This window comes from Balaenoptera borealis (assembly GCF_965194805.1).
Source record: "Balaenoptera borealis genome assembly, chromosome: 10".
NCBI lineage: Eukaryota > Metazoa > Chordata > Mammalia > Artiodactyla > Balaenopteridae > Balaenoptera > Balaenoptera borealis.
Window position 1 is genome coordinate 117,071,365 of NC_138874.1, and position 17,646 is coordinate 117,089,010.

Sequence of the window (17,646 nt, forward strand, 5' to 3'; positions counted from 1 at the left end):
GGCACTTTTCCTGTGGTTTTCCTCCCAAAGACCCATAACCCAAGTCTAACCATGAGAAAAACCTCACAAATCCCAGCTGAAGGATATTCTGCAAAATACCCGACCAGTTATTCTCAAAACTGTCAAGGTCATCAAAAGAAGGAAAGTCAGGGCTTCCCTGGTGGTGCAGTGGTTAAGAATCCACCTGCCAATGCAGGGGACACGGGTTCGAGCCCTGGTCTGGGAAGATCCCACATGCCGCAGAGCAACTAAGCCTGTGCGCCACAACTACTGAGCCTGCGCTCTAGAGCCCGTGAGCCACAAGAGAAACCGCAATAGTGAGAGGCCCGCGCACTGCGATGAAGAGTGGCCCCCACTCGCCGCAACTAGAGAAAGCCCTCGCACAGAAACGAAGACCCAACACAGCCAAAAATAAAAAATTAATTAATAAAAAAAAAAAGAAGGAAAGTCTGAGAAACTGTCACAGCTTACAGGAGCCTAAAGAGGGACAACTAAATGTCATGTGGGATTCTGGGTGGGATCCTAGAACAGAAAAAGGATATTTAGTAAAAACAAGTCAAACCTGAATAAACTACGACTTCAGTTACTGAGAGATTTCACATGTCACCTTGACTGGCCCTGGGCACCCAGATTAAAGTGTTCTGGGTGTGTCTGTGAGGGAGTTTCCGGATGAGATTAGCAGTTGAACCCGGGACCCAGTAGGGTAGGTGGCCCTCCCAGCTGTGGGTGGGCGTCAACCAGGGCCCTGAGGCCTCAACAGAGCAGAAGGCGGAGGAAGGAGGGAGGCCCCCCTCTCCTGCCGCCCTGCTGAGCAGGGACCCCTGGTCTCATCCTCTCCTGCCCTCAGGCTGGGACCACACCATCGGCTCCCCGGGGTCTCAGGCCTTCAGACTCGCCCTGAATCACTGCACAGGCTCCCCCGGGGCTCCAGCTCGCACACGGCAGGTTGTGGGACTTCTTGGCTCCATAGCTGCCTGAGCCAATTCCTCTTAATAAATCTCCTTAAATACATGTATGTAAGCACGTGTGTGTACACACACACGCACACACACGCACGCACACACACTCACGCGCACACACGCGCACACACGCACTCACGCACACACGCACGCACGCACACACCCACGCACACACACGCACGCACGCGCACACGCACACACCCACACGCACGCACACGCACGCACACACGCACGCACACGCACGCACACACGCACGCGCGCACACACGCACGCACACACACACACGCACACACACGCTATTATTCTATTGGTCTGTTTGTCTAGAGAACCCTGACTAGTACAACTATGTCTCACCACTGGTTCCCTAGTTATGACAAAGGTACAATATTAACGTTAGGGGAAACTAGCGTGGGGTATATAAGAACCCTTTGTACCACCCTCAGAACTTTTCTGTAAAGCTAAAATGTTCTAAACAAAGTTTACTTTAAAAAAGTTTTTTAAAAGTAATAGATATTTTGTATGTATTCAAGTACGGATTGGAAGGCGATACGAAAAAGTGCAAATGGTTGTTATAACAGTGGTGAGATTACATAAGACACTGAAAGTCTTAATATTTTTCTTGTCCCTTTCCGTTATATAATAAAAAGCTATAAAGGAAAAAAGGATCATCTGGCAACAGTGTCTGGCAGCTAGATGGGCAGCCGTATAATCTATCATCCAAACTGGGACACGTCTAAGAGCGAAAGGAGACACTATTAATAATGATGCCTGCTCACCAGACAGGAGGGGATCCACGGGTGCGCGGCCACGGTGAGGATGCAGTAGCCGCAGGCTCACGCCCGCTGATTCCCTTAAGGTCAGTGACCCTGGAGAGGAGCCCAGGGCAGCGTCGGGTGCGGGGAGGCTGAGGTCGTTGGGGGGCAGCCTGGGACAGCAGGAGTTGACCCCAAATTCTCGGTCCCTCCCACCACTTCCTGCTCTGATGGTTCGCACCCCCGGCACCAGCACAGGGTCTGCGCCAGGCCCAGCTCCGGGGGCTCTTTGTCGGCTAAGCCCCTTCCTTTCGGCACATTCCGAGTGCTGTGGGCTCTGGGAAGGGAGCCTCGGGGTCCACACAGCTGAGGGTCCACCGCCCGACTCTAGTTCCACGGGGCACAGCGCCCGGGCCTCCCTTCTCCGCTTCGTCCCCAGACGCCCGGGCGGCAGCCACGCACCCCACGCTGCCCACCCGCTGCTCCGTCTCAGCTGCCACTGCCCACAGCACCGGGCAGATCTGCCACCGGGCAGGGCCGTGCCAGCCCATGCACAAGCCCATGGACGCTGGGGCCCAACCCTTTCTTCAGCGCGTGATTGTTTTACCCCCCCTTTTCTCTGCATCTTCCCTCCTTTCTGTCTTATCTTCCTCCTTTTCTCCTCTCTCAGTCCTGTGCTAACTTTGCAAATTATCCTTTCTGCCTGAGGAGCTAAAATATGATTTCAGAAACACAAGAGGACCCTGACACGGAGAAAAAGAAAAAAGGAAAGAATCGGGGACAATGCAAACAAACATGACCCCGGGACAGCCACAGGGGGCTCCTGGAACAGTGCAGCACGGGCCCGGGATCTGAGCCACCCCCGAGAGTTACCAACTCCCAGAACAAGGACGTGATGTGTGTCGCTTTACGCCGCTACGTTCTGGGGCAATGTGTTAAGCGGTCATAGATAACTGATCCGGCAGCCGCCAGCGGGAACTGAGACCCCAGGGACAGCCCCCCAAGGACACCCCCCCCCGGGACACGACTCCCGCGGGGGCTTCCACCAGCCTGAGGCCTCTAAGCCGTCATGAGGCACCGTGAACGGGAAGCCACCAAGCACGTTCCGGCTCCGCAGGTGGCACGTGGAGCAGGGGACCCACCCCCACTGGGCCCTGTCCAGATTCCCAGGTCACAGAATCTTGAGAAATGATAAAAATGGTCGTTGCTAATTCACTAAGTTTGGGGGGTTTTTATTACAGCAATAAATAATAAAACAGTGTCCAGTCTGAGCTACCGGGACCAAGACCCCGCTCCTGGCTCCCAGGGCCCGGGCGCTCCGGAAACGGGCCCAAGTCCGATGCGGGGCCCGGGAGGACGGCACTGAGCACCTCGGACCCGCTCGGGGCGGGGTGGGGGGGGTGCCTGGTGCCCGAGAAGGTTGAGCGTCCTGCCAGGCCTAACAGACTCACAGACACACGAGCACAAAGCTGCCCATCTCTGGCTTCGGTGACAAGCCCCGCCTGGTGCGTGTGAAGGAAGAGCGCGATGTGAGGGCAGAGACCTGCCAAGTCAGCGTTTAAACACCAGCAATCTGAATGTGCTCAGCTCCTATTTTTAATAAACTGGGGGCGACGCTGACTCTCACCCACATCATCTCCTTGGCTTCACGACTTAAAGAACACCAAGCCGGGTCTGCACAGCGCCGACTGGGGCCACGCCTGCGCGGGCCGCGTGCTGGAGGCCACCGCAGGCTCCCGCGTCACACCTGGGGACGTGGAGGGTGGGGACAAATGACCCATGTGGGGCTGGACGGAGCCACACTGATCTCGGTCAGCTGCCTTGGTTTTTAGATAATAGATTTCAGGTCAACGGGCAAAACAGTTTTTGGGGCTTCCCTGGTGGCACAGTGGTTGAGAATCTGCCTGCCAATGCAGGGGACACGGGTTCGAGCCCTGGTCTGGGAAGATCCCACATGCCGCGGAGCAAATAGGCCCGTGAGCCACAACTACTGAGCCTGTGCGTCTGGAGCCTGTGCTCCGCAACAAGAGAGGCCGCGATAGTGAGAGGCCCGCGCACCGCGATGAAGAGTGGCCCCCGCTCGCCGCAACTAGAGAGAAAGCCCTCGCACAGAAACGAAGACCCAACACAGCCAAAAAATAAAGAAAGAAAGAAAGAAGCTTTCATTTAAAAAAAAAAAAAAAGTTTTTGATGAAGCAGGCTTCCCAGTTTTTAAAAATAACAATAATTTTATTACTTGTAGCTTCTCCCAAATTGTCTCCAATTTTTTTTTTTTTTTTTTTTTTTTGGTCTCCAATTCTGAGCCTTAAAATCATTCAGCACGCTGGCCCCAGCCGGTGTCTGGGGAAGAGAGGGGAGCCCAGCGTGTTCTGCAGGGCGCTGGTCAGCGTGCGCCCACCTCCCAGGCGGGAAGGAGGCCCCAGAGAGGAGCCATCGTGGACGGCGCGTTGACCCGACCCGGGGGACAGGAGCAGGGCTGGAGGGGGCGTGCACACAGCTTGCGGGAACAGCCAGGCTCAGCACTCACCAGACCCTCACCGGCCCGTAGAAACACTGGTTACCAAAGCCTTATTTCTACCTAGAGTTATACAGAGATAGCAGAGTGAGGCAGGTAGGAAGAAACCCAAAGTTCTACGTCTTTTTCAAATGAGGAGGAAGAATCTGATTGGGAAGGAAAAATGACACCAGGTAGAAGGCCTGGTCCCACACTAAGGTGAACGAACATCAAATCTGGTTCTGAGCTTCCTACTGACAGGGGAATCGGGACCAGGGCCACGGAGCACAGACCCTGAACACAGGGACCACTGGGCTCGCGGGGGCCCGCAGGGCTGGCCGGGCGCCCCCTAGGAAGGTCCCACCTGGGGTGGCCTAGAACAGGGGACACCACATGGCACATCCCGGGCGTGGGGCTGGACTCTCAGTGCAGCCAGGACAAGAGGACACAGCGACCAGAAGGGGGGTGTCCACACAGCCCGGGGCCACCTGCCTCTGGTAGCGCGTCCTCTGCCTCATCTGGGTTAGAATCAGAGGACATTACTGAGTCCTAGTCATCGCAAAGGAAGAAGTTCAGGCTGTAGCGTCAGCTGAAAATGCAGGATACAAAATGCTACTGATGTTCTGGGTACGTGTGTAGCAGGCTACGCCAGAGAAAAAGAATGACACAGAAGTAAGAACAAAACTAAATGAGATGCCTCTGCAGGAAGAGCCAGCCCGTCTCCAGACGAAGGGCGAGCAGTAGCTTTGGAAACTCCCACCCATCGCCAATACCATTGCCATGGCCCCGCGGAGCGCCGGGGCAGGCGGCCCCCTGCTGCTCTCTGTGCATCGGGCCAGTGCCTTGGGGACCACGCCCCGTGGGTTCCCACTCCCACTCCACCATCCGCCTGCTGGGTCCTCGCTAAGCCCTCCCACCCAGAGTGTGTCCTCTCCGTGTCCAGCACACTGGCACCGTCTGGGGCCGGATGGGAACGCAGACCCCGAGGCCCCACCCCGAGACCCGCTGAATCAGAATCTGCATTGTCACAAGGTCCCCAGGGGACTGGGGGCCCCTGACAGTTTGGGAGCTACCGTGAGCTGCCCCGACCCTGTTCCGAATAACTGCTTGTCCGTGGCTTTGCCTCCCTCAGACCATCTTGGGGCCTTGGGAGGCTCCATCCTCAAAGAGAAGCCCTGAACAAAACTTACCTCCAATGCATCCTTGCATTACTTCTCAACTGGAAGGATGGGTGGTTAAATTTTTAAAAGAAAATCAACTTATTTTTAGCATTATAAAACACAGCCAGATGGATAGATGTGCAGAGCTGACATTTGTTACATAAAAAAGTACGACAGTGGGTCCCAAGTCCATCCCAGACCAGCCTCGTCAGCCACAGGAACACAGCAAACTCAGCGCCACCCAACGGCCCCGCCGGGACACCTGGCACTGCATGTGGGAACCCAGGGAATCCAGGAGCAGGGGAGCAAGGCCAGCCAGGACCACACGCCTCCTCCCCACCTTGAACCCAAATGCCCACCCCTGCACCGGGGGCCTCTGCACCGTTGCTGCCAGCTGGTAAAGGAACCCAGGGTCTGCAGCCACGAGGCTGCTGGCCACCAAGGCCCCCGCGTTGCAGGGGACGGGGTGTGAACTGCCATCAGCCCGAGCCTGGGCCACACAGAGAGCTGCCACCCCCATCGCCAGCCACCCCCTCTTCCCAGGGTCAGGAGGGAAGGGAAGAGACACCTATTAAAACCCAGGTCCACGCACCACTGGACAAAGACTCAGTAAACAGGGCTAGACTGTCACTTTGGAACCACGGCCCCATCAGCACGATCGGGTCAGCCCCCCGTGTGCTCAGCACCGCTCTCCGCTGCCCGTGAGCCCTGGGCACACGATGGGGAAGAGTGGGCGTAAGCACCGTGAAGTCACCGAGTCCTTGTTGACAGGTGACACGACCGACCACCCAGGAAGCCTGGGAAAATCAACTCAAACACCATGAGGACTAACGGGAGCCTCAGCACAGCAACCACACGCGGGACGGATATTTTTCCAAGTTAAGCTTTCCTTCATACCAGCACTAACCAGGGTGCAACGTGATGGCTGCAAAGATCTCGTTCACAATTCGACCGAAACAGGCAATGAACGCGCCCAACCTAAGCAAGAGCAGGACCCACGGGAGGAAACCGTTCTCACTGTGGCCAGCTTGAGTCCAAACTGACCAAAATTTGCAACATGAAAAGTGAAACCACAGAAGTACTAGAAGAAAGTGCAGGTGCAGGTTTATAAGTTGAATGAGTATCACTTGTGCTTGGTGTAACAGGGCACCAAGGCCGGAAACTGCCAGAAAGGAAGATCTGAATGAATCTGACCACACAAAAACTAAGCACACCCACATGGAAAAAAACTAGCAACAGAGAATGATAAATGACTGCTCCGGGGCATGCCATTATATACTGGGAACCGTGAAAAGAAACCGGGCAGCAAACATCCCAACAGGAAGCGCAGGTCAGGGGTAAGAGCTGGCAATTCAGGAAACAAGAGCACAAACGCCCCAAACATGGAAAGAAAAACATTACCAACCTCACTGGTAACCAAAGAGACTCGGAGCACTAATACAATCTTTCTACCTTTCAGACGGTCCAAAAATAGACCCCACTAACACCCAAAGGTGGTGAGGATCGGAGAAAGAGGCCTTCCGTGCGCTCTGAGAGCCGGCAAACAGGATCTCCCTCCTGGCCAGCCACACCGGACACAGGCCTCCCTCTTCCTCTCTCCTCTGGCCCCTCCTGCCGCTCACTGTATTTATTCATGTTTCCTTGTCTGCTACTGGTCTCCCCACCTCCTCCTTCATCTGGGTACCCCGCACCTGCAGCAGCCACATCCATTTGGTCACCACCATGTAACAACCGTCCAGGACAGCCATGTCTTGTGCCGGGACTGCCCATCTCCAAGGGAGCTGGCCAGCGGCACCAAGCCACTCTATGTGCACACTCTTCTGACCCGTCGATGTCATTCCTAGGAAATTATCCTAAGGAAATAATGTCAAGTGTACCAAGATGAACATACAAGGATGCTCACTGGTAAATTGTTTACATACTGGTGCCTGAGCTCCAGCGCCCCCCAACTCCACCCCAACAAACTCAACCTGAATTTCCAGGGGAGGCATCCACAGTTTTTAAGAGCATCCTTTGAGTCTAGTTCACAGGGTTGAGAACCACTATTGTAAATTTAGCCAACAAAGGATGCTGTAGATCTATAAGACGGTCATGACACGCTGCTAAGTAAAAAACGCAGGTTAAGACAAAACCGTATACGGAGCATGATCCCATTTCTGTATCAAAGACATAAAGACTGTTTCTACATGGCTGATGTGTGAGTACATTCCTAGAAGAAGGCTGCGGCAGAGTACGCTAATAGGTCTCAGTGCTGAAATTACTGATGTCTTGGTTTTCCTATATAGGACAATTTTAGCAAAGTCTTAAACTCTTTCACAAATTTATACCCTTTAATAATGCTTCTATAATTAAAAAAACAAAGGTTTTATAAATTTTGAAAAAGGTTATGAGACTCTGGTAGCCCCGTGTCCCACCTTACTGCCCACCCCACCCAACACACCCAGGCCAGGCGTTCCAGCCCTCGAGGGCCCCCTTATTTCCAGTTGTCTGGGCAAAGGCAAACCTTCTCGGTGATTAGTTGCCCCCCACTAGCAAGCTAATACCATGTTAGGTTTGAGATTAGCCAGACTGCTGAGAAGGGCGGGTGCCCCCCAGTTACCGGTTACCGAGCTACTCGGCAGAAAGTGATGGAACCCCGCTCAGCACCCTCGTGGGGACACCCAGACGAGAGGAATGAAGGGCCCTACCCAGCACCCCGCAGCACTGGGGCAGGTCCCGAGCAAGGTCAACCCCTAAATCAACTGCTCCTGAAGCCCAAGAGGGGTCGCACGGGAGGAGGCATGGGGTTTCGGGAAGAGGAAAGGGGCCCCTTGGTTCTGGTGTGAGGAGGAAGCCCAGAGAATTCTGAACACGCACCCAACACCTGCCAAATAAGGACAGTGGCCCAGGCACCTCAGGGTTAACAGGGAAGGGGACATTTAAGATCCTATGTGTCATAACTCCGCTTTTTAGTTGGAATCTACCTGGCACTCTGTTAAACTGCGCTCTTATTTTCTCTTTTCCTTTTCTCTGCATACCAAATCTGATATATTAATTGGGTATTTTAATCTAAAAAATTCATCAGAAGGTCTCACATCGCCATGGCAACCGTGCAGTCCCAGTAAATGCACGTCCTCAGCACAGCACCGTCACCTCTTTCAGCTCACCCTGCACGGGGCCGAGGAAGTGTGGGACCCTGTCTGGGGGGACGACTTCACACCCCGAAAGAAAGGTGGGGTGCAGCCTTTCCCCTCTTGAAAGACTGGCCTTCCGCCTTTCCAAATCCCACTCCTTCTGCCTAAATAAACCCACAGCCTTCAGGCCAAGAGCGGCACAACATTCTCTCTGCAAACACGTACTGTGATTCCCAAGTCCTGTGCACCCTGACGATAACGTGAAAACATGGAATAAAAGTGGAACAAAGTGGCCGCCCACCCGGATCACATCCACGGCCATTGGACCAGGGCCAGGCTTGGCATCCTAATCTTACCAAACAAAGCCCAGGTAAGTCTCGTGCTGTGTTCAGTTTGGAGATGTGGCCACCATGCCCCGGGATGAGCAGGTGATTGATGGGCACATGTGCTACAGAGCGAGCACCTGTAGCCGAAGCCTGGCACCTCTGCCGTCCTGCTTCAGGCAAATGGGGATGGGGTGGGGAGAAGGGGGTCGTGTTAAATAATTCTCAAATCAGATTGCGAGCAGCATAAATGGATTCTGTGCTCTTGGTCCCTCTTTAACGATCCTTGGATTCTGAGACATAACACACTGTGAACAGGTAGAAAAATTCTACCTTTCAAAGCTGAAGGCAGCCACTGTGCTACCTCAATTTCTCTCTTTCTACATCACCTGCCTTGGGGAGCATAATGCTAAGACATGAAAGAGTGGCCAGCTCTCAACTGACACCAGCAAGTACTGAAATCAGACATCTGATGTATTTCTCAGACGTTTTCTCATTGTGCGGCCAGAAGCTAGGTGCAAATCTGCTTCCTGATTAGTTCCTAATTCACTCTGGGCTTTCTCCACTTTGAATATTTACTCTAAGAACAAAAACATGTAACGTATGAAACACTCCCAGCAGTGAGCTGTGTTCCAAAGTTCAGAACACGAAGACAGGTCTCCCCAGAACACACTGAGTGGGCGTGGCTGGTCCTGAATGCCCCTCCAGCAAGTCCAGGCTCCATGCCCCTCCCCGATGACCGGGGCCAGGCTTATCCGAGCCCAGGCCCCCCCCCCCACGCCCCCGAGCAACAGGCCCCCGTATCGCTGTCTGTGAGGACTGCCCACGTGGCCTGCACATTCTCCAACACTGGCCTGAGGGCGTATTATTGTAATTTCCTATAATGCTTAAATTATTTACCAGAAATAAATAGCTTGGGCTCTTTCGCTGAGCTGTGCTCTAAAATTATAAAAGATCCATCCTACTTCTGCAGGCTGCCTACAAATGAAAAATGCATATTTCGACTATTTTAAGAAAATGTCAAAAAAACATCAAATGTGTCATCTTGTAGCATTTAACTTATCTGCATGACATCTGCAGAGAAGAGCTGTATGTCTGCCTGTGAAAGTATCACAGTGCCTCAGGGGCGGACACTGCACAGCCACCTTTCCCGAGGGTGCTAAGTGAAAAGGCCGGTGCCCAGCAGGGCTCCAGGAGGCGTGCCTGCGGGCCTTTCCTGCTTTCCACCAGCGCCCACCTCCGGGTCACTAGCTTTACCTGCAGGGGGACCTGAAGGCAAACTAGTTCCCAAAAGGGCAGGTCTTTGCACAAAGGCAAGCCTCCACCGCACATCTGAGGGCAAACGTGGGCACGCCGGCAGCCACGCGGCGCCGTCATCTACACTGAGAGCTCCGAGGGCCGGGCCCCCGCGCCACCTGTGGGGCAGGCATCTCCCTTCGCAAACTCGGCACACCTCAGGTGCAGAGTAACAACCGAGCGCTCACACCTTGCAGGAAAGGAAAATGCAAACACAGCGCCCTCGCTACTGCGGGGGCCTTCGCGCCTACCGACCGCAGACCCTCACCCCGCAGGGCCGGCCGGCCTACTCCGCCCGTCGCGCCGCCACTGGACACGGAAGACACGCGTGGGCACCGCAAGCACCGTTCGCGAGTTTCCTCGGAAACCGAGACGCCCCTGACGCCTTCCCACCGGGAGGCCTTGGTGCCCCGACCCGCGGAAATCCTCCCGCCGCGGCCCCGCTGCGAGAGCGCGCCGAGTCCCCAGACGGCGCGGGTCCCAACGCTGTCCCCGCGAGCGGCCCGGAGTCTCCGCCGCGGCCGTTCTCACCGTCCTCCTTGTCGTCAAACACCGGCCTCCGCGCGGTGGCCGCCGACATGGACGAGCCCATCCTCTTCTTCCACTTGCTCCACGGAAACAGGGGGCGCGGCTGCGCGCGGGCATCGCCCGTGTCCCTGGCCCGGGGCTGGCCGGCGGCGGGCGGCGGCGGGGCGGGGGGCGCGTCGGGGCCGGCGGGGCGCGCGCGGCCGGGGGGAGGCGAGCTGGGGGGCGCCGCGGCGCTGCTACCCCTGCGCTCGGCGCCGCTCCTCATGGCCGGGCCGGAGTGCGCGCCGCGGCCAGAGCCCGGGACATGGCCCGCCCGCTGGGCGGGGAGCAGGAGCTGGAGCGACTGGCCGCGCTCGCCTTGCGCCCCAGGCTCGGCGTTCGCGGGTCCTGGCCGCCCGGGCGGCTCCGCCGAACGCTAGCGCGCGGGGGCGGGGCCGGGGCGGGGCCGGCGGGAAGGAGTCCGGGCGGAGTGAGCGCCGGGGGCGGAGACGGGGCGGAGCCGAAGCGGGGTGCGGCGAGCGGCTACGGGTACCCGCCGCCCGCCTCAGTAGGGGCCGATGCAGCGCACAGCGACGCGGCGGCAGAGACAGAAGAGAAGGCGGGGGCCCCCTTGGCCTTTGTGAACAAAGGTGGCTTGCGGACTGCTGCCGCCCGACCCGGGGGAGCCTTAAACCTCATCCTGCGGCTCTGCCCTTGGCGAGACCACGCACGGGACCCGGGATGGGGCGGCGGGAAACGGCTGTGCGGGGACCGAGGCCGGGTCGGTGTCAGGACGCGCAGCCCCGCGGTCCCGGGTCCGGCGCCGATCCCCCCATGCGGCTGCACCGCCGAGGGAGGGAGGGAGGTGGCGGGGCGGGGGCGGGCCCGGTGCGCAAGCCCCTTTCCGGTCGGCCGGCCCAGAGCCTGATAACGAGCGCGCGCGCACACGCACGCACGGGCGCGCCCGGGGTCACGGCGACGCTGGGCACACGCGCCTGCGCTCTCGGGGTACCCTTGGTTGGGTCTCCAGTCCGGCTCTCGGTGTAGTCCGCCCGGCACGGTTCCCGAGCGGAACCCCTTGGCGATGGTCCGCGCCTCAGGCCGCCCGGGGACCTTGTGCAGCGTATGGGTGGGGGGGGTCCGAGGCGCGATTTGACCTCGATGCGCCTCCCCACATTCAATTGGCCAGGAGGGACCTCGCGGATAAAGTGCTCTGCACAGCCAACGACCCAGGAGAAGACTCTCAGTACCGCCCAGCTCCCTGCGCCTAATACTTTTTCACTGAAGAATTGTTTTGTTATGAGTTGTCTTACTTAGACTTTTGGAAGCCTTTGCCTCCTTAGGTTCTGCCCGCAGAGCTGGCGGTTCCTTCCTCCCCCAGGAAGTCCTGAAAGGGCCTTCCGCTGCCCCTCCATGACAGAGGACCACCCACCCCTGCCCCACCATGACAGAGGACCACCCACCCCAGCCCCGCCATGACAGAGGACCACCCACCCGGCTTGCAGGCCAAGGCACCAGGCCCTGCGGGTCTCTCCCGCCACCGCCCGTCCCTCCGTGGACATCTTTCAACCACCCTGGGCTCTGTCCTGCCCTCGCAGCCCCTCACCTGGCTCGGCCCCCCACCCCAGGTTGTGGCACTCAGTCTTGGCTGTTCCCGCTTCCCGTCTCCTGCCCGAGGTAGAACTACGCTTGTCCTCAACCCCACCTTTGAAATTCGGTGGAGCCCCTTGACCACTGTGGCCTGCTTGACCAATGAAATGTGAGCAAAGGTGATCTGCGTCATTTCTGAGCCACACTTTAGGAGCCAGTGTTCAGACTGGCCATACATGCCCCCTTGGCTAAGAGGGAGTCCCCATCACTTGGGGACCACCTTCCAACCAGCAGTGGATGCACAGAACAAGGGAGGAGTCAGCCGCTGTGGGAAGCCCTCGAGATTTGGGAGGTGCATTTACCGCAGCATACCCTGGCCGACGACCACCTGCCGCGCGTCCAGTCTTGAGTTAAACTCCAGGGAGGCAGGTTCCCTGGGTTCTGGGCTCCCAGGCTGGGCTCAGCCTCCTTATCCTGAGCTGCAGCCGCTCTCGGAACATGGCTCCCCCCTACCATTGCCCTCTCCCGGTCAGCGTGTTGAAGGCACCCAGCTCAGCGCCGGCACAGAGGCGGGGCTCTGTAGCCATCCTTCCGGGGCAGCAGCGAGTGAAGGAATGTTTCTGAAGACGGGGGGCACCGAGGCAGGGTGTTGCCCCAGGCAGGCTGAGAGCAAGGGGTGCAGAGTGGGCAGGAGACAGAGCAAAGGTCAGGAGCTGCCTCACCCGAGAGCAGACCAGGCTGCCGCACTCCACCGAGGGCCACTGTGAAGTTCTAGGGGCCTGGGAGGGACTTACCTGTGAACGGGGAGTGGGCAGTGAGGCCAGCAAAGTGTCCCTGTGCCCAGGGGTGCCCACAATGATCAGGAACTTCAGCAGGGTAAGGACAGGGCCTTCTCCGTCCTGTGCCAGTGACAGGGGACTGTCAGTGACTCAGTAACCAGATAAACGTGTCCACAACACCCAGCATATGGGAGCGCCCACACAGGATCGTGGGCAGTGCGTGATCACAGGACTGCTGCAGCTGGGGCGGTCGGCAGGGGTCCGAGCAAGTGACCTTGTGAAGGCCTGGGGCCCAGGAGCTGTGATGACACTGTCCCTGAGATGGAAATGAGTGTGTGCGAGGGCAGAAAGCGGCCAGTGTCTCTGGGGGACAGCGAGTGCCCGCTTAGACAGGGCATGTGCAGAACAGCAGGGGTCTGATTTGTATTCAAGGCTCAAGCCCTGAAACCCAAGCACAAACGTGCGTCAGCCCATAATTCATCCAAAAAGCCAAGCTTCCTGAGAGGGTGTGATCGTTGGCAGAGTCTCCAGTCTTCATGTGTACTTTGTCCAATAGCATCATTCTGAAATTAACACGCTGCCTGCACCTTTGTAAATAGTCCTGTTTTTAAACTCCCCTCAGATTGCCCAATTTGAATGTGCTGTTTCCTGCTGGGAAACATACCAGAACTGGCCCCAGGAAACAGGAAACAAGCTCAAATGGGATTACGATCCTGAGTTGCTCACTTATCCGGGGAAACCATGAGCCCCCTTCCCAGCAAGAAATGGAAAACCAGGTCATCCCTGGCTGTGGTGCCATCCGACTTAGCCCTGGTGGGACATGGGACAAAGTACATGTGGAAGCAAGGACGTGGGGAACCAAGTGCTGGGTGGCTGGGTTGCTTGGTGATGGTATTGATTCTCGAGGTCATGGGGCTGCCTGGCTTCCGATGACTCCAGAGAGTGTGAATGGGGAGAGGAAAATGCACAGTGGAGAAGAGGAGCCCCATGGCCACTGGGAAGGAATCCTTCCTCTCTGTTGTCATGGTACCAGGACTGAAGCACAAACTCGCCGCTTAACTCCATGAGGCTCCTAGTGTGTCAGTTCCCAGGGCTGCTGTGACAAGGACCACAGACTTGTGGGTGAAAACAACAGAAGTGTGTTTTCTCCCCGTTCTGGAGGCCAGAAGTCTGCAATCGAGGTGTCAGCAGGGGTGGTCCCTTCTGGAGGTCCTGAGACATCTCTCCCGGCTTCTCGCGGCTCCAGGAAGTCCTTGGCATCGCTCGGCCTGCAGAGGCATCGCCCCAAGCTCTGCCTCCATCGTCACATCGTCTTTTCATCTGCGTGTTCTCCCCTTTTCTCCTTTATCAGGACATTTGTCACAGGATTTAGGACTCATCCTTAACGCAGGCTGATACCTTCTTGATTTCTTTAACTTAATTACCCTCTTTCCAAGTAAGGTCACATTCACAGGTTCTGGGTGGACATATCTTTTGGGGGGCCACCACTAAACCCACTACAGTCCACCGTCTGGTCCCCCAAAATCTAAGCCCATTCCATGTGCAGAATACATTCACCACATCCGAGCATCCCCAGAAGTCTCACCGTTAGAGCTTCAACTCTAAGTCCAAAATCTCATCTAAATATTATCAGCTCAGAAGTCCCAAGTCCCACCATTAAATCAGGTCTGGGTGAGACTCCGGGTATAAGCCACCCTACAAAACACCTCTCGTGACCATCCCACTTCACAGATGAAGGAAAGAAGGCCTGGGAGGCAAGTAGCTGCCCAAGTTCCCAGCTGGAGCGTGGGAACGGCCCTGTTGACATCCGAGAACGACCCCCAGGCCCAGGCTTGAGCAGGAATGGGCGTTAGGACCCGCACACCCAGTAGACGGGCAGCAGACGCTTGGTGCTGCGCCCGCCCCCACTGCAACCCTTCTTTCGCTGTGTAGCAGGATGCAGACAAAGGGACACGCGCAAAATATAAACGTTCTGGGAACCCCCTGGCGGTCCAGTGGTTAGGACTATGAGCGTTCACTGCCGAGGGCCTGGGTTCGATCCCTGGTCAGGGAACTAAGGTCCCGCAAGCCGCGCGGGTAGAAAAAAAAAAAAAAACACCTTAAAAAAAGTATAAATGTTCTGAAGTGTAACAATGAAATAGCCCTTAGCGGCCACCCAACTCACCAGCAACCCCACCCTCTGCCCCGGCCTGGACTGAGGGACCACCTGTCCTCGGACCTCCACTGCATTAGTTCCTGGGGCTCTGGTAACAAAACCTGCAGACCAGGCAGTTAAATAACAGAAATTTATTTTCTCACGGTCTGAGGCTGGAAGTCTGACATCAAGGAGTCAGCAGGACTGGTTTCTCCTGAGGCCTCTCTCCTTGGTTGCAGACAGCCGTCTTCTCCCTGTGTCCTCCCGAGGTCATCCCTCTGTGTGTCTGTGTCCTAATTTCCTCTTCTTATAAAGACACGAGTCACACTGGATAAGGGCCACTCAATGACCCCATTTAACATTAGTCACCTCTTTAAAGACCCTACCTCCAAAGAAGTCACATTCTGAGGTGCTGGGGGTCAGGGATTGGATTTGAGGGACACAGTTCAGCCCATAACACCCACCAGGTGCACCCCATCTCCTGCTTCCCCCAGCTCATATTTGTCACAGGAAAATATGATTTTCCTGTCTCTTGATTTTTTGAGAGAGAACTCGTCTCTTGATTTTTTGTTTTAGAATCTTATCATTCACATTTGCAGCTTATCATTTAGTTTTGTTTGTATGAAAAGCATTTCATACTCTATGAAGTCTCCTGGAATTTGCTTTTTCTGTCAAAAGCCGTTTCTAAGATTCATTCTTGTTGTTGTGAGTAGCTATTGTTCGTTCACTTCATGGCTTTCTCTCTCTTGGCCTTTGGGGTCCTTCCCAGGTTTTGCTAAAATGAGTGAGGCGGCTGTGAATGTCTCTGCCCACGTGTCCTGATGCAACTCTGTGTCTGAGTCTCCAGAGGGGAACGGTGGGGGTCACTGCATGTGGGAATCCAGCCCGACAGGGGAGCAGGGTGCTCTCCCAGATGCCCCAAGTTCCGATGGACACCCTGACAGAAGAATGAGCTACGGGCATGAACACAGGGGTTCCCAGACTTCTTCATTTTTGCCAACTGAGCAAGGGTAAAACAGGATCTCATTTCAGATAAAACTGTATTTCCCTGCTAGCTGGTAAAGTGGAGCATCTTTTTATATCTTTATTGGCCATTTTTTTTCTCTACTGGGAGTTGTTGGTTCATATCTCTTGCCCATTAATCTAAATGTAACTATTGCCTCAATCTTTTTAAAATTGAATTATAGGAGTTCTTTATGTATTCTGCATATTAATCCTCATTGGATTATATATTGTGGATACTAATCTTTATTGGATATGAGAATTGCCAATATCTTCTCTCATTTGGGGCTCAACTTTTAATTTTCCTTATGGTATCTTTTAGATAAACAAGAGTACTTTTAATGTAGTGAATTTATCAACATCTGTTTTTATGGTTAGTGCTTTTATATCCTGTTTAAGAAATCCTTTCTTAGCCTAAGAACAAAATAAAATTCACCCATATTTTCTTCTAAGAACGTGTATAGAATAAACTCTAGTATCGACATACAGCATACATGCAGAAAATATTCCTCACTCCCTTGGTCATGGAAGGGTTGTTCTGAATGGCATCACCTGCCATGACCATAGCAAAAATCCAAAGTGATCATTTTACAACAAGGTGGGCCTTATGTTAAAATCACTGTGAAACTCTTCAGTGGCTCTTGTAGCTGACACTTCTGGTTGCCTGCTCAGCGACCAGCCACCCCGTTCCTCACTTCTAACAGTACCTCCATTTGTTTTCAGGTATTGTGGTGGCTTTGTGATGTGTCAGTGTGGCTAGGCTGAACTACTTCTCCAGAATTCTCTTTTCTGCAGGTTTCCTAACTCGGCCCCAAGAGGCATTGTGCATGAGATTTGGGGGGTAAGGGGGAGCAGTGAGGTAGCAGCTGTAATGATTTTATACTTGGACGGCCAGGGCAGGGGCCCAGGTGTGGCTGCAGCTCGCACACAATGTCCTTTCTCTGCCAGCTCACCTCACTGGTGGGGGCCAGGCGTGCAGCTAGTCTGTCTCCCCGAGTCTTTTAGCTTCTCCAACTCCTGGGCTGGGCGTGTGTGTAGTTCTGTGACCATCGGTGCCACGTGATCCATCCATCCTCCCGCGTTCCAGCCTGGGCTCGCTGGTCCCCCCTTTACCTCCACCTTCCCTTCCTGAATACCTGCCCTGCACACTTCAAGCTGCAGCATCAGGCGGAGGGCAGCAGCCTTCAGAGATTGTCCAACCAGCCTCCGCAATGGCAAAGGTCAAAGCCCTTAATGACGTCATCCTCTAATGGCTCGCCGCCTGACTGATAAGAGGTGTGCAGACCCTCTACCTGAGTGCTTGAGAAGTGGGGAGTGGGGAGTGGGGGGGGGGGGGGGTCCAGACCCACAGAGAAATCCTGATTGGTCCGAGCCCTGGTAGTGGTCTCATTTCTCTTCTGCTGATTGGTCTAGGTAGCCAAAGCGATTCCGGCCAGATCTCAGAGGCAGTTACTGCGGGGCTTACTTCTCCTCCCCGGGTGATGGGCGTCCGAGTGACGACTGCAACCGGGACAGCCATCCTGTGACCCCAAGAGGA

At 55.5% G+C, this 17,646-nt stretch overlaps 1 protein-coding gene across 3 annotated transcripts in view; it reads right to left on the reverse strand.

Annotated features, from left to right (window-relative positions):
• STK32C (serine/threonine kinase 32C) overlaps positions 1 to 13,109 on the reverse strand; it is an 84,679-nt gene extending 71,570 nt beyond the window's left edge. For 2 of the 3 annotated variants that reach the window (XM_082406698.1, XM_082406697.1), the window contains exon 1: positions 10,629 to 11,009. In XM_082406698.1, coding sequence (XP_082262824.1) covers positions 10,629 to 10,890 — 262 coding nt within the window. In that variant the 5' untranslated portion in view covers positions 10,891 to 11,009. Of the gene's footprint in view, positions 1 to 10,628; positions 11,010 to 12,988 lie in introns of those variants that run through there. The other variant, XM_082406699.1, reaches the window with a different exon arrangement.
• Between the last annotated feature and the right edge of the window lie 4,537 nt (positions 13,110 to 17,646).